A 17704-nucleotide genomic window follows, 5' to 3' on the forward strand; every position below is an offset into this window, starting at 1 on the left:
GTTGTAGGAAGCATAATTTATTAATTGGCTGCAATTTTATGTGTTCCAGATTAAAGGGCACAATAAATTAAGAAATTAGCACTAAGAAGGTATTGAGAAAATGCCTAGATTAACTAAATTCTGAGCAGAACAAGATGCTTACAAGTTAAGGATGAGGGTATTTATTGCCTAGAGCTAGTTAATGACAAGTGTGGGGACAACTGTTTAAGGGCCTTTAGCTGCAGCTTTCCAGTTCTAACAATATAGACAGGCTGAAGTGATTCCAGATCCCTACTTTACATTTTAAACAAGAGTCAGAGAAAGCTTCTTAATTAATTATTACAGTCTCCAGGATCTGCCACACAGACTGGCAATGAAGGTGCAAAGAACACAGAAAACAGGCTGGCACCTGCCATGGAGACCACGTAGCCTCCTCACTAAAGGGGTACAGCTGCACGGACACATGTTCTGACAGCCACACCTCAGTGGAGCGGGTGAGTGTCCTAACCTGTCCAGGAGCGCCCAGAGGCAGCCCTGGGAGCAGGTGAGTGTCTGAAACATGCCATCTGCCATTGTGCTGGCTGGTGATCAGACCGGACAACTGCCCTCATGGATACACAAGGAGAGTTCTCAGAAGCCTTTCTCGAAACAATGCCGTGAGAATCATCGTAGACCAATTGCTTCCTCAACCTCTCACATTTGATCCACACATCCAAGGGCAGCCCTGTGATTGATTGAGAGTTCTGCAGTATGGCATGATGGCTAGACCAATTGAACCCAACTGTCCAGTTATTCAGTTATACATGGTACTGCCCATTTCCTCCCTTCTCTACGGTGGATGTTCTGAACTAGATCCTTCCTATCTCTTGGGGCTGTTGACCCTGATACAACTTACCCTGTCTTCTCTGCTTATGAATCCAAGCAAACAGCATGCTCTGTGCCTGGGATCGGCAGTGTGTAGTAAAAAGCCTCTCTGGCCATCATGTCAGCAGCTTTGGACAAAAAATGGAGAGTGGACTGTAGATGCTATGTTTGCTTTATAGGTGGAGCCTCAGAGCCACTTTTCAGTCAGGGGTCTGGGAAAGGGGAATACACACCTGGTGAGCCACACTCCTGAATTACACAGTGGCACCATGGATCCTCCCGGGGGCTAGTGAATGTGTAAGGGTCCGAAAGTTGCTAAAGGGAGACCCCAGACTCAGATAGTATGCAAAGACAAAATATGTTTATTCTGCGGAAACGACCAACATGTAGGGGTCAACCACTCTTCAAAATGCCGACCCCAGACAAAGGCATGCAGGCCTTCTTACAGGGAGCCAAGGGAACTCTCTAGAAGGATTAGGTAATCTCTAATGTGACTGGTAGGGGCCAGAGCAGTGATATTAGTATAACTTTGATGTGAGTTGTTCTGTATTTATAGAGTGGGTTAGGTAATCTAAAATTTCATTGGTGGGTGCTGGGGAGGTCACGGGGTCAAATTCTGAAATGGAGACAAATGGGGTTCATGTTGTTCTTTCAAATGGACCAGCTCCATCCTTCGGAACTGCTTATACCTAGTAAACACAGAGCCCAGCCTGAGCAACTAGAAAACTCACTCTCTTGCCTTGGCCCACATTCCAATAAAGACACCAGTGGATGGCTGTGCTGGTGGGAGTACAACTAAGTATGCTTTACAGACTGTAAGGGCATTGGCGAGTATGGCAGACAGAAAGGGTCAGAGTTCAAGATCACTATTGAGTTCAGTGCGTAGGTAAGGGCGGAAACACACCAGAGAAAAGTAACTTTGAACCATTCTACTTCTGCAAAGAGTAAGATGATTAAGGGGATTCGAGCACATCCTCCCACCTCTGAAACCCGAGCTGTTCTTCTCACTGTCAGCAGAGTGGCTTCCTACAGGTTCCGGAGCCCTCTGCTGCCCACTGCTGCTGTGCAGTGAGCTGCTTGCACTCTGACTAGGAGGGTGAGGCTCCAGCTGTGAGCACTGAATATGTGGATTTTCAGGAGCTGCAGAGACACACTGAGTAAAGCACTTGCTGTGAAAACATGAGGACCTGCATTGAGATGCCCAGAACCCAAGGGAAAACAAACCAAATAGAGAGTGTCTGTAATCCCAGCACTCACATGGTTAGGGCCCACACAGACACAGGAGGGTTCCCCAAAGCTCAAGGACGAGCTGGCTTGGCAGAGAATGAGAGATCTTGACTCACATAAGGTAGAAGGTAAGGGTGGACATTCGAGGTCATCCTTTGACCTCCACACATGTGTCATGGCACACACTGTGTGCATCCTCACACTCATATGTGTACAGACACAAACATCTTTAAAAGAAGGAGGAGGATGAGCAAGAGGAGGGAGAGGAGGAGAGAGAGGAAGAAGAGGAGGACAGATAGATATACAGTCTCATAGTCTGTTTCAGGCTTAGGGCCAGCAGAATGTAGTGTCTCCTTCCTGAACGACGATGAATAAGGAATAAACAGCAGGGAGGTTTGTCCCACGATGCCTCACGACTTCTGTCTTATTCTGAGCAAATGGCTCCAAGTGTGGCCTCATCCAGCCAGGAGACCAGTTATCTCCCTCCTTTTTGTATTTTAGGACAGGCTCTCTTGTGCCCCAGGCTACCCTTGAGCTCAGCATGCAGTGAGGTTGGCCTTGAACTGCAGCTCCTCCTGCTTCCACCTCCTGAATGATGTGAGCGCAAGGTGCTCTCACCACAGCTGGCGAAGAAAAGCAATCCTTACACAGAAAACCCTGAAAGAAGCGTAGGTCTCAGATGGAGGAGAACTCGAGGAATGTCAAGGTATAGAGCCACACACATCTGCGTCCCACCTTGCCTTCAGTGGGAGCTATGCAGGAAACTATATGGGGACCAGGGTGGAGTTGGTAGTGGTGGAAGGCAGTGATGTATCCTCAAAGCCCAGGGCAGCCAGATCCAGCTTGCTTCTCAGAAGTATGAGCTGGGCAGGAGCGGGGCGTGAGAAAGACACTATGGATGAAGAGTATTGAGTACCCTAAAACAGGGACTACTGGAGTCCCACAGATGGCAAATGGAAGGGAAGAAGAGATGACTAATGACTGAAGCCGGAAGGCTTTGAAAGCTGCCAAGAAGCCTAGGCGAGCAATTCAGATTCTCATCATGAAATAACAGGAACCAGGGATGCTATAGTTCTTGGAACTTCCAAATAGATCATTTTAGAATGATAACAGCCAGCACTACTGAGCATCTTCCATCTCCCAAGCTACACACACACTATCTAATTAGAAGCAAAACAGCTTGGCCAAGTATCGGTAAGTCTCCTATTACAGGAGAGAAAGGGGACCGGGAGAAGAAAGCCTGCCACGCCAAGTGGCCCACATGCAGCAGGACCCGGAGCCAGAGTGCTCTCAAGCACTCACTTTCCATATTATGATCTCACTGCCGGTTACCCACCCTGCCTCCCACATCTCCCTGATCTACTTCTGCACTAATCCTGTGTTATCCTGGGGCTTCAAAAGGAGAGACTGAGGGTCTGCTGGGATGACTCGTCAGGTAAAGGCATTTGCTGAGCGAGCATGAGGACCTGATATCTGCACCCATGCTAAGGTGGAAGGGGCCAATCAGCTCCTAAAGGATGTCTTCTGATCTCCACAGGCATGCTATGGAATGGATGCGAGCCCTCTTCCCTCACGCCATACACATGCAACGAATAGACTTTTAAAATGAGTTACAACAAATATGTTGATTCAATAAACACTACCAGAACAGCAAGATATCCATTTGAAAAAAAAAGGAAAAGAAATCTTGTGCCACATAATGACATGAGTATAAAGCCCCAAAATATAAATTTTGAATAGAAAGCACAGGTTAAAGGGAACTTTGTTCTCTTGGATTGGGCAAAGATGTCTTAACATAGACTATCAAGGCCTCACCTACCAAGGAGCATGCTCATAGAGCAGGCTAAAATCAAACCCAAACTCCTACTCCTCAAAGACCTTCAACAGGCTAAAAATGTGGAGTTTGCTATACAGAATCAAAGACTCTCATCATTCAGCAAGAAAACATCAGACTTTTTCCAAATAGGCAAAAGATTAGAACAAATGTGTCTTCAAATGAAATAAGCATGTGAAACACACTTATGGGTATACGATATATTTGAAAGGACAATCATTAGTCATTAATGAATACAAATTAAGTACAAATTCAGATGACAACGCAATACATCGTGTACGAGGACAACTGAGAATAAAGAACAGGGCTGACAAGAATGAGTGACTATAGAGTTCTAAGTCACCGTTGATGGGAATTCAAATGTGTCTGTCACCCAGTAAAACAACGGAGCAAGATCAAGCTTAACATATATTTGCCATATTACTAGCAATCCCAATCCTAAATATTGATCTGCATGAAATGAAAATTACAATCATCCTTGCAGTCTGGGTGGAAACCTATGGGTGGGGGGTGGTTGTCTCTCAAAAACTAAGGTAGAATTACTTGATGATCTGTGGATTCCACTCTATCTCCAAAGGAATGAGATCAGGACACCACAGTGATGTAATTCTGTTCCATGCTCTCTGCAGTAGTATTCTCAATAGCTGAGAATGAAATCAGCCCATGCCTTCCACCTGATGAATATTCTGATGAATAAAGAATATCCATACATGTTTACAGATGAATGCATTAATGCACACATGCAATGGAATGCTAGGTGGCCATGAGGAAAAAGAAGGAGCTCCTGGTGTTGGTCTGAACATGGACCGAACAAACAAGAAAGATAAGCCAGCCAAGGATCTCACCACAGGATCCCATTCACACGTAGAATCTAAAAACATTGATCTCATGGGGTCTGAAAATAGAGAGCTGGGAACATAGCTCAGTGCAGCACTTGCCTCAATAGCTGTTGGAGAGGCCTAAGTTCAGTTCCTACTGTTGAAAAACCAAGATGGGAATGGAGTGATGGTAACCAGGGACAACAGGGAAGGGAGCCCCGAGGAGAGACTGATGGATGGGTGTTGGGTTCTAGTTAAGTCCGGACTAGAAGATCTGGTAGGGTGACTACAGACAGGGAGTGGTTACTATAGATCTCAAAAATAAAGAAGAAAGGATTTTAAATGTTTTGCCACAAAATATTGATGACTGTTTGCCGTAAATATTTTTTGTCAACTCAACAGAAATCTAGACATACATGGAAAGAGGAAATTGCAACTGAATTGCCTCCCTCAGAATGTGGTTATGTGTGTTTGTGGGGCAAGTTCCTAATTGATCATTGATGAAGGAGGGTCCAGCCTTCTCTGGGTGGTATCATACCTGGGCAGGTAAGCCTGAGCTACATAAGAAAGGTAACTAAGCAAGCCCTCAGAAGAAAGCTTATATGCTACATTCCTTGATGACTCTGCTTCAAATCCTGTCTCTAAGTTCCTGCCTTGGGTTCCTGACCTGATTTCCCTCAGTGATGAAATATGACCTGGGAGTTGTAAAATGAAATAAAACCTTTCTTCTCACATGTTGTTTTTAGTTAGTGTTTTATCACAGCAACAGAAAGCAAACTGAAACACTGTTTGAGAAAATAAATATGCTAAACTGGGTTACATAGAACATGCATAAAAATGTGACACAGTACCCAGATGGATATCAAGCATAAACATTATCAATAAAGCCAAATGAAGAATTTTGAGGGGCATACAGTAGACCTGAACCCCTAAAGGGTGGTGACAGTAATTTCATTCATTTGTCAGAACTAAAAGAATAGTATAGTTTTTTTAAAAAAGTGAATTTTGCTAAACATAAACTACATTTCAGTTTTTTAAAACAAACATGGATGGGTATATTTGCTACAGATTTATAGCTACAGCACAACAAACTGGAAAAGGCCATATACTAGCGAGCCCTGTTAGCTCATTTACTGAATGGAAATAGAGCAATCACAGCTTACACAAGATGTAGAAATTAGACAAGATGTGGCATATAAGGAAATCAGTCAAGCACCTCGAAAGGATTTGGTGTTGCCAAAACTTCAGCAGCTACTCTAATCTATCATGTCCTCTAAAGACGATATACTTTCTGTTTCTTACACACAACTGTGGACAGTGCACTGGGGTAAGTCCATTCATTGAAAAACTACTGTCTACATCATATCAGCAGTGGTTGTTGAACCATGGACTGGGGTCTTCACATTAAGATACTGTCTTAGTCAGGGTTTCTATTTCTGCACAAAACATCATGACCAAGAAGCAAGTTGGGGAGGAAAGAGTAAATTCTGCTTACACTTCCACATTGCTATTCATCACCAAAGGAAGTCAGGACAGGAACTCAAGCAGTTCAGGAACCTGGAGGCAGGAGCTGATGCAGAGGCCATGGAGGGATGCTGCTTACTGGCTTGCTTCTCCTGGCTTGCTCAGCTTGCTTTCTTATAGAATCCAGGACTACCAGCCCAGGGATGGCACCACCCACAAGGGGCCCTCCCACCCTAGATCACTAATTGAGAAAATGCCTTACAGCTGGATCTCATGGGGGCATTTCATCAATGGAGGCTCCTTTCTCTGTAATAGCTCCAGCTTGTGTCGAGTTGACACACAGAACCAGCCCGTACAGGTGTGGTCTAACAGTTCTTGTCCAGTGTGGTCCAGAGAAATCAGAGTTTCGATATCCTTGGAGTATAACAAAAGCCAGTAGATGTTTGCAGAAACTGGAAGGTTATAAGGTGGCATTTGTGTAACTATGGATTATGAAGTGACACTCTTCTTAAATGCAAGGTGAACTCTGAAGCCCAGTTAAGCTGCAAGAAGACTCCGACTGGTCTGCCCAGAGAAACACACTGTAGCCTCAGACACTGTGGTGCAGGGACAACATATTCTAGGACAAACATAAAGAGATGGTCCATGGTACCTGCTTAGAGGCCACCCAGTGCTTTGTGGCAGCCCTGGGTGCAGGAGTCTGGGTTACGATGTCAAGAATGCCTTTCCTTGTTAACATGGTATTAGCATGAACACCAGCCATCCCTGCAACCACTTTAGAGATGCCATCCCCGGCTTACTTAGAAAAGCAAGGAGAGGCCAACAAGATGGTTCAGTAGGTTAAGGTGTGTGCTGCCAAGACTGAGGACCCAAGTTCAATCCCCTGAGCCCACATGATGGAAGACAAAAACTGATTTCCACAGGTTATCTTAGATAACGAGTATGTGTGTGTGTGTGTGTGTGTGTGTGTGTGTGTGTGTGTGTGTTGCATTCTTTTCTCCTCTGCTAAATCTCTCCTATCTTCCTGGAGATAACATACCTTGCCTATGACGAAAACTTTAGAAGCAGGAAACACATTCTGCTTAGACTGTTAAAACTTGGAATGTGAAACAATTCAGAACTGTCTGGCTTCACCATCCTGCCACGATGCAGTTCTGTTCATAATTAACTTAGCAAAACAGGGGAAGGCAACAGGAAAGAAAAAGAAAAGAAAAACATCTTGGTTTACTAATGACTTTTAAGTAATTGCTCACATCTCAAGTGGACTCAAGTTACCAGAACAATATCCTTGGATAGAAATGCCTGCTTCCCTTTGAACACAGCTTTAACCTAACATTACTTTCTCTCCTGACCAAGCATGGCTTCTTCCTGCAGTCTCCTGCCCGGGTGCCTCAGTTAGGAGGCACAGCCACGGATGCCCAGCACCTTCAGAAAGCAAGGCTGGCCATCCTGTGTGGTACCACCACATCCTCAGCACAATATGGACTGAGGGCAAGTGGGGTACAAACTGCAGAAGGGCCAAACTTTGGTGCCACCCAGAAGAACCCTTATGTTATCAATAATGCAAGTACCCTTTGACTTTTCAAAATGCACACAATTTGCCTTAGTAAATGTGACAAGCGTAAGGTCTTAGTTGTAAGAAACAACACTTGGGAAGGATTACCTGAAGCATTTTTGCACGCTGGTTTTTTTCTGAGGAAGATCAAAATGTATTCTTGCAGTAGAACAAACCATTAGAGAGACGCTCCTCAGTATCACACCGTTGCTTGTCATGCTTTGATTTTTTAAGATATAATTTTAAACTATGTCAATCAGTCACACTGAGGAATATAAAACTCAGGTACTTCGGTGGCCATGGGGACTGAGAATAATTCTGCCTCAGTTTGAGAACTGTGACTTAGCCAAAAGACAGGTATGTGCTCAATTCTGTGGTTTCTGTGAATTCTGAAACTGCTGTTAGCTGTGTGTACTGACAAGTCCAGAGCGAATCTGTGATTTATCTAGGCTGTTATGAAAAGGATCACCGGGCATACATTCTGGGGACTAGCCTGTCTTACCTTTTTGTCTCATCTCATTTATCTCTCAAATAAATATAAAAATGCTTGGCTGTTGGGTGACATACTCAGCTAGTCCCACATATGTGTAAATACATGCTTGTCTGTGCATACACATGTTCATGAACACAATTTCAGCATATTTTGGGTAAAGGAAATTGGCATTTGCAAAAGAAAGAAGTAAGGGAAACATCTGGCTCTTGGGGCTATGACCTTGGAAAACACAAAATACTGAGCTATGAGTTGAAAGTTTATCTTGAGCACTAACCCCAAGCAGAGCAAAGGCGACAAAACAGAGGTGCACAAGAAAGCATTCTCTGAAACAGGATGTGGTGTGAGTGAGAAGGAAGAGCTGGAGAGCAGTCAGGGTGACTTCATAATCTGGTAGGAAACAAGAGCTATGAGTGGGCTGATAGACATGGCAGCCCGTCATTATTCTAATAAATTACAGCTTGGGGTGTGTCTGTGTGTATGTGGTGTGAGATATATATGTATACATGGTATATATGTGTGTGTGTGATATGTATATGTGTATTGGGGTCACGTGTATGGCATGTGTGTATGCATGCAGTGCCTGTGTGTAGTATGTGGTAGTAGTGGTGGTGGTGTGAGTGTGCATATTGGGGTGTGTGTGTGTGTGTGTGTGTGTGTATGATATATGGGTATGTGCACAGTGTGTGTGTGGTATTTGGGGTGTGTGTGTGTGTGTGTGTGTGTGTGTATACATATGAATGTGTATGCAGGTTCACATGCCTGTGTATGCACAGGAGGAAGTCAGAGTAGAACATTGGATGCTTTCCTCTGTTGCTCTTTGCTTTATCCTCTTGAGACAAAGCTTCTCTGTGAACTTGAAGCTTGCTGCTGTTTAGCTAGACTGGGCTGTCCAGCAAGATCACAGGATCCTCTCATCTCTAAGCTCAGCTCTGGTGTTACAGGCATTCATGGCTGTTTCCAGCTTTTATGTGGGTGTTGGAGATGCAGACTCAGGCTCCTCACGCTCACACAGCAAGCACTTTTATGCCCTGAGCAATCTCCTCAGCGCCTAGCTGTGGTGATTTAATAGAAGAATTAAATACAGTTGGCTTTAGGGAAGAAAAGTGACATGGCCAGTAAACACAGATTTTTTTCTTCTTCTTTGGGTTGGGGAGGCAATAAAGCATGTGGCCTTGAGGGAAGTTTGTTATGTACCAGTCATGAACTTATGGAAATGGTCAATCCTGTCTGGTCTGTTCTTTGTATGCTGTCTTAGGTTCTGACCTGAGGAAAGACATAGTGATCCCTAAACACTTCAAAAACTCCTTAAGGTGATCAGTTTTATTTCTTCCAGATATTAAGCTGCTGCTGATTTAGAAGGGAAAATCCATGTGTGTATATTGTACATGCTGGAAGTAGGGTTCCTGACTTCCTGAAACAGGAAACCAGCGAACTCCAGCAACAGGCAGATGTATGCACCAGCTAGATACTGCATGGTTAGGAGAGCTGGGACAATGAGCTTCCCAGGTTCCAAGACAAACACAAATCCGGACTGAAGCACAGTTAACGCTGACTGTCCTGGGAATTTGAGTTTACAGCCTTCAGGGAATGTGCTAAGTAGTGAATTGATCTGTGGATATTTTTCCCCCCTGGGCAAATTAACACTACAGAGACTTGGGCATGAATATCACTAAGCAGAACAAAATTCCCAGATAAGTGGGAAACTGAAAATATACATGTAAGCACATACCTTGGTTGTCTCCACATGGAAACACTTGATACGAACATGGAACAATGGGGCTGGATGAGGCCTTAAAGCCCCTTATAATACAGACAGAATAATCAATGTGCCACATACAGAATGGACTAGACTTCAGCAGCTTAAGCAAATGCTTTCTGAATTCCACTCTCTGGCCTATCTCTAACACGGCTCTCATGACAAGTCATGTTTGTTACATGCCAACCTGAAATAACCAACATTAACAACCACGAAATAACCAACATTAACATGTTATCCATGGACTAAGTAAAGGAGATTGCTCTCCCTCCTGTGTGAGTAGACCTCGTCCAGTCAGCTGAAGGCCTGCACAGAATAAGGAGGGCTGGCTTTCTCTCAGCTAAGAGGGAACAGTCTCCGCTCACAGCTTTAACGGGATATTGGTTACTCCTAGCTTTGGCTTCAGACCTAAATACGAACTCTTGGTCTTGAACCTATAAACTTTTGGTCTGGAATTCACACCAGTTGTCTCTCTTGGGTCTCCAGCTGAGTGTCAGATCTTAGGATTTGTTAGCTTCCATAATGTTGAGAGTTGGTTATAATTGATTGACATTGTACTATGAGCTCCACAGTGTTATGATGGAGCTGAAAAGGACTGTTGCATAGTGATACCATAGATGTTGTAGCATTATTGCACAATACATTACCAGTATAAAGAAGCCTACTGTGCTGGCAATAGAGTCAAGTATACGCACAATCAAGTGTAATATACAGTGGCCAATAAATGACTATATTAATTGTTCATTATGCTATATTTTATAATTTCAGAGCAGTGACTATACTCTATAAAACAAGCTCACCATAGTAAGTATATTGTGTTCTACATACACAATAACGAAATTACCTAATGACAAGTGTAACCCACTGTGAAGTGATTTTAACAATGGCATGTAAGTCTACATCCCCAAGAGTATTTACATTGCTCCCTAATCTCTATAGCACCTTCTTTTCCCTATCTGGAGTTTGAACACACCAACTAGGGACTGGAGACAGCAGCCATTTTGGGAACATGAGGACATGGGAACACAGCCACATGCTATGAACTACTGCAGAAAAAGAAATGACCTGGGGACTGTCTTAGTTACTGTTTATTGTTGTGATGGATCACCATGATCAAGGCAATGTATAAAAGGAAACATTTAGTTGGCAGCTTGACTACAGTGTCAGAGAGTTCATGAACATCATACTGGAGAGCATGATGGGAAGCAGGCAGCCAGGCAGGCATGGCACTGGGGCAGAAGATGAGAGCTATAGGCAGAAAGCAAGACCCTGGGCCTGATGTGTGCTTTTGAAACCTTGAAGCCTACCTACTAAAACACAGCTCCTCCAACAAGGCCACACCTCTTGATCCTTCCCAAACAGTTCCACTAACTGGGTACCAAATATTCAAATATATGAGACTACTGGGACCACTCTCATTCAAACTACCATAGGAACTCAGTCTGCTGGTGCAGGCCTATAATCACAGCAACTCAGAAAGCTGAGGCAAGAGGACACTACTTTTTTTTTTTAACTTTGTGACACCCTGTGTTATAATAAAAATTGAAATAAACAAATTAATAAGCATTAAACATATAGCTGAGCATTTATATAGCATAACACTAAAGTAGACTGAATCTTGGTGCTATCTATCTGCAGCAGATCCAACTTTTCCTACTTAATTCTTTCTTTTCTTTGAAACAGGGTCTCACTGTATAGCCCTGACTGATTTGGAACATCCTCCAGATGATGAGGCTGCCCTTGAACTCAGAGATCCTCCTGCCTCTGCGTTCTGAGTGCTTGGATTAAAGGCATGTGTCACCATGGATTCTGGGATTAAAGGCATGTGATAAACTCAGAGTTCTTAAAGTTCCTTTTCATGAAAAACCACTTATATCTGCTGTTTCCAGCATTCAAAGGGGCTCTTGATCCTTTCCCAAGAAGAGTAGTCACCTCTCCACAGTGATGAGACAACCACAGGTGGCCGCAGCATGGTACAAGAACAACCTAGCTGAGCCAGCAGACCTGAATGGGAGAGCTGCTTCTGTCCTTTCTTTCTTCATTTCATCCCAGAGGCTTATCTCTGAGCCTGTCTTGAGTTTGGCTTCCCAATTTACTTATAAGTATCGATATAAAATGAGATAATGACCATAAAAGACATCTAACAACATAAACAAACACCCCACAGAAGTAAGATGACGGCGCATAACCTGATTGCGTGCAAACCAAAGAAGATAGGTTCAAAATGAGGACAGTGCATGAGTAATCCAAGAGCAGTTTATTATGTTTATGGCATTAGTTTTGGCTCTTCTTCCTTCCTCAGAGAGAGTCGTGAGGTAAGTGAGCTCCATCTGATAAGGCACTGCAGAAGAGAGCCTTTTGGAATGAATTTAAAAGAACTAAGAAGACAAAATACTACTAGGTATGTTTATTGCTCAGCACTAACTGTTATCAATTGTAACATAATTCAGGCTTCTTACTGTATGCTCTCAACAGCCCTCTGGCCTTTCATATCCTTTTAATTACATGTTTAATGTCATGCGTTTAATGTCTACATTCCCATGATACCCGAAGCCCCACAGATTTTAAATCTCACCTTGTCAGGAAATAAAGAGTGCAGCAAGTGCCCTGTTCTACTTAGCTGTGCACTTTGGAGCAGTGTGAACACAGCCGAGCTCCCCAGACCCTTCAGACACCACCATGGAAAGCTTCAATCTGCCCTCATTCCACCTACCTTGTCCTGGGTCTGGCATCGGACGCAGTCACACTCAAAGCAGTACTGGTCCCTCAGCTGCTTCCGGCGTTCCTCGCTGGTCATGAGCATGTCCAGGTAGCAGATGGTGAGCTGTGGGAACCCAGGGAGAGGTTTGCATGGCTGGTGTACTCACCTACCTCTACTGCCATCATCACTGCTAATGCTTAGAGTAAACCATCAACGGGTGGAAGAGAAGGGAGCCGCCTACAGCCTCCTCCCCTAGCGACTACAATGTGTCTTATTCTAGTCTGGCTCACCATCAACATACAGACATTACATGCTTAATTTAAAGAATCAGGTTTATAACCTCGACATACTTTTGTACTTTGTCTTTTGTTTTTCTTTCATCAAACAGTAAAACCTCAGGAGTTATTTCATATTTAGTGTTACTAACATTTGGTCTTAAATTCTATGACCCTTGATGACCAGAGAAGCCAGTTTCACTTCATTCTGGGTCCCCGGTCTTCAGGTAACACCATGGGCATAAACATGTTTCCCCAACACACAAGAATCAGATTCACAGCATCAAAACTCTTCTCCCCTTCCTCCTCCTCCCATGCAGAGCCTCCCTGGTTAGGAGAGGAGGCAGTAGCTCGAGTTCATGTTGTCCAGACTGAACCTTTTGTGTCTCCCATGACACTAACATCCAAAACCATCAGGAAGTTCTGTTGTATCCACATTAACAATTCATCCAGAAGTGACCACTTTTAATCTTTCCCACTGTTACATCCCAACCTGGCCAACCACCGTCTCAGGATGGTCTCCCCGCCCTGCCCTAGGCCCTTCTCTCCTAGAAGGAATCTCTGCATTCTACAATTCACCACAATTCACCACAATTGAAGTCAGACAGGCTTTCTTCAGTTTGAACTACTGCAATAGCGCCCCCTTTTGTCTGAGGACAGCCACGGTCTTACAGAGCAACCATATGGCCTCTGGACTGCATAGGCTCTACACTGAATTGGAGGAAGGAAATACAAAGTCCTCATTTAGAAACTTGTTTACTATTTGGTTTAAGAATGTGTATGTGTGTATGATTCTAATGATAAAACATTTGCTTTGTTATGTTTACTGTTTTTAAATATTCATTTTTCAAATTTGGCAAAAATATTAAGTCTGTGATGTCCCAAGAAAAATATGGGTCTTTCATCACTGGGGACAGAGAAGCAAGAGCTTCATAAGCTGCACCCGCTCCTTGGAACGCATGCCCCTCCCTGCACGTTCCCTTTCCCCTTTCCCGTGGCTCTTTCTGCTCTGTCTAGTCTGGCCTCTTTGCTGTCCCTTCATATTTTCCCTTCAGGCCTGAGTTCTCCCAGATCCACCAAGGTGGCCTCCTGGTCCTCTTCCATTTCAATCAAATCCCATTTTCTCTCTAGAAGGCCTAACCGGCAGCCTATTTAAAATAACAACTGGTTCCCGCCACACCCAGCGCTCCTCCCCTCCCCCTTGTCTGCCTTTGCTTTGCTCTGGTAATGGATACCAGCTTGTGCTGTACTGTATACATGACTTATTTATCTGTTTTCAAACGCAGAACGTAATTATGGGTGTGGGGGAGATGGGGGATATTGTAGGGAGGAGGGGGCAGGGTTATCTGTTGAAAGAGTTGACAAAAAATGCCCCAGAGCAAACTCTCCATGTGGTTTTCCTTAACTGAAAACAAAGCACCCCCTGTCTACTGAACACGATTATGCTTGTTTGAAGTCAAGGTAGGGCAGGGAAGGCCTCTGACAGAAAATGACTTGAAGGTGGCCTCCTTGAGGAGGAGGAACTCTGGCCAGCCACACTAGTCAGACTCACACTGTCACCAGGGTGACAGAAGACAGGACCTGAATGGACTCCCTGGCTCATCACAGGGTCTCATGTTAGAAAGCTGTGGGTGCCGTCTTCCACAGGAGAACTAAGAGTATAGATCTGGTCTTGCAGGAACACCTCGGCTGAGTGCGGCACTCCTGAAGTAACTGCAACAGAGAAAACCTGAGAAGGGCTGGGATCTGCCTTTGACCTGACTCGAGCCTGACTCTTTCTCCTGGACTACAGCAGGTGCCCTTCTTGGGGTGGCAGTGGAGCCTCTACAGCCCCACCGTGGAATATACACAATACAAGCCACACAGAGCAGTGGTGGTGGCTGGCTCTTTTGGCTAAGACGATGCTCATTTTTTCATTTCCTCCATCTTTCTCTTGCATTTTGATCTGAAGGTGGGGCAGAGGAGAAAGGACTACAGTTCCCGTGACTTCTGGAGAACACCAGGCTCCACAGACCAAGCCACCATCTCTAAGCTTATATTCGAGAACATCTTTATCAGTAAGTTTGGGGATGTACACTCACTCATCCTGTATCCTCAGACTCTCTTGTCCTGGATAGTTTCCCACACAGGTGAGGGGTAGCTGCTCCCTTTAGAATTCATTCTAAGACCCTGTTTCTCAGCCCAGCCTAAAGACCATGAGTCACTAGTCACTGCTGTCAGGTCAAGCCAACGGCAGAAGTTCTTGGGTAATTCCAAGCTATTGTGAAACCACCAACTCCACAGTGTCTGACTCTAAAACTGCATTATAAGGACTAAAACTCATGTGTGACTGCCAGGCAGGAGACTAGTTATTTTGTTTCACCCCAATAAAGAGGGTCTCACAGTCTTTCTGGGTAGTCTGTAATGCCTGAAGCCTTTATTTACCTAAGCAATGGCTTTTTAATTTGCTCCCCCCGTTGGCTTTTTCTATCTTTTTACCTTCTAAATTGATGAGGGGGGGAGGGAGAGAGGGAGGGGGGGAAAGGGAGAGATGGTGGGGGGAGAAGGAGGAGGGAGGGAGGGAGGGAGGGAGGGAGAGAGAGAGACAGGTTCCCTAACACCCATAGCTGGTTGAATCATTCCTCTACCTGAAGACTTCAGACAGCTTCTTCCTGCCTATGGATGGAGCCTCACAAGTTTTTTCTCCCAGACTGATTGAAGGTCTACTTCCTAGTCACAGATGTCTTTTCCTGTGCCTCATACAGTCTTGTCTCTGAAATGCATGACACCACCCAGCCTCCTCCTTCAGTGCCTTTCCTCACCCCCATCTTCATTATTGGCTTAAAAAGCCCCTCCTTCTGGCATAGGGACACCTTATCTTCTCTGGGCCTCTTTCATGCCACTGAAGTTTGCAAACTATATTGTACCAAAGCTGAGGGGCTCATTGGCAAGAACATTCCAGAAGCACACAGCTAGCTTGAAATGGCAGCTCAATCATTTTATCAGGCAAAGATAAAAACCTTTATTAAAGGCTCATAGATTCAAAAGTTTAAATGGAGTCACTGCTCACAAACCACGGCCATTGATCAACTGGTGCCTTAATGGCACAGAACAAAATCGCATTAAAATATTAATGCTCTGACCATTGCTCTGCCATTTAAGTGTAACTCTTATGGAAAAACGCATAAATCATTTCCAGCTTTAGAGCAATATCACAGAGGTTTCAGGGACTTGGTTATGGTGCTTCTGTTCAAATTGCATAGCAGAGAAAACTGTTTTCCCTGAAACCATCTTTCCCATCAACAACGGAGTGCAGAATAAAACCAAATCTTGTTTATATTTTTGTTGCATATTGTCACAGTTACACATTTTCCCAATGCTAGCTCAAAGCTAAAAAAAAAAAAAAAATGAACAAACAAAAAAATTACTTCATTTTAAAATCACTTTTGTCCCTTTTCTTTGTTACACAAATTCTACTAATTTTGGCTTCTAAATATTGTATTCTTCACATTCTGTATTCTGAGCCACCACCTGGCCTCCTCCTGAATTCAGATTGTCATTGTCATCTCTTGCCCGGAGGGACAGACTGGCCCTCCTCTTACTCTTGTCTATATGCATAAGATCATACCATACTTCCTTTCCTCTAAACTTTAAGGAGACCCAGTGCCTGGCCCTCATCCCTCTGCGAGTATTTACTAATAGCCTCCCACATAGCAGACACTTAGGAAATACTCGGGTGAACGGCATTCTGTAAAAAGCCCCAGACATTGGTCCAGTCCCCATGTATTCTCCATTCCTGGCTGGAGTGGATTCCTCAGTATATCAATGTGAAGCATTTCTCGCTCACTGAACTCAGCACTCCGCCAGTGGCTTCTGTCTCCTTGCCTGGGACACTGGCACCTGCCTCACCTAACTTTATTTCTACAGATTCTTTCAGATCGAAAGGCCACTTCTCTATATGTCCCCTTAAGTGCCCCCCAACCTAGCACCTGGCTTTGGGTAGTCTGTTCAGAGTATCTATAAAGCCCCAGCACACTTATGCTACCATGCTTCTTATACTGTGTTACTGCCTTCTTCCACACGAGAAGGTCACTCTGATACACAGATTCCTCAGATTCTGGAACAGCAAGCAGCTCCTACCACTCTGAAAGCCCTCTATGAATCTGTTACATGTTCTAGCAAATAGAGATTACTGAATGAAGAACCAGACAGCCCTAATCCCCAAACACTTGAAACAAACATTGACATTAGGGATACTGATATGTTTAATTCATGCAAATCACTATCCACCCAAGTTGTAAGGCCCCAGAAGATGATGAACCAATGTGTTAGTTACAAGAACTTAGAAAACCCCAACCCCTTCTCATAGATTTTCTTGTTTGTTGACATCATCCAGTGCTGGGAATTGAATCCAAGACACTGTATATACCCTAGCCCTGTTTGGTTAAAACATCATCACCACCAACAGTCACTTTTGCCTTTAGATGATGTACAATGATTCATCTTAATTGTCAACTTGACTGTATTAAGGTATGACTAGGAAATTATGAAAGCACACCTCTCCTAGTATCTATAAGGGAGTTTTCAGAGACAAACAGATGAGGAGAGCTCTCACATAAACAAGTGTAATCAATTGATGTATTCAAAATTTGAAAAGACTACTGGGAAAAGGCACACCTGGGGGAGGTGGGACCTGGTTGAGGATGTGGGTCACTGGGAAATGACATAGCTCTGGTCTCTCATTACAGCTTCACTCTGT

General features: G+C 44.2%; 1 protein-coding gene across 2 annotated transcripts in view; it reads right to left on the reverse strand.

The window, feature by feature from the left end:
• Window positions 1-17704, reverse strand: part of Smyd3 (SET and MYND domain containing 3) — a 564386-nt gene that overhangs the window by 115010 nt on the left and 431672 nt on the right. For both annotated transcript variants that reach the window (XM_021197509.2, XM_021197510.2), the window contains one exon: window positions 12704-12814. In XM_021197509.2, coding sequence (XP_021053168.1) covers window positions 12704-12814 — 111 coding nt within the window. The remainder of the gene's footprint in view (window positions 1-12703; window positions 12815-17704) is intronic.

This window comes from Mus pahari, chromosome 5 (genome assembly GCF_900095145.1).
Source record: "Mus pahari chromosome 5, PAHARI_EIJ_v1.1, whole genome shotgun sequence".
NCBI classification, from domain to species: Eukaryota; Metazoa; Chordata; class Mammalia; order Rodentia; family Muridae; genus Mus; species Mus pahari.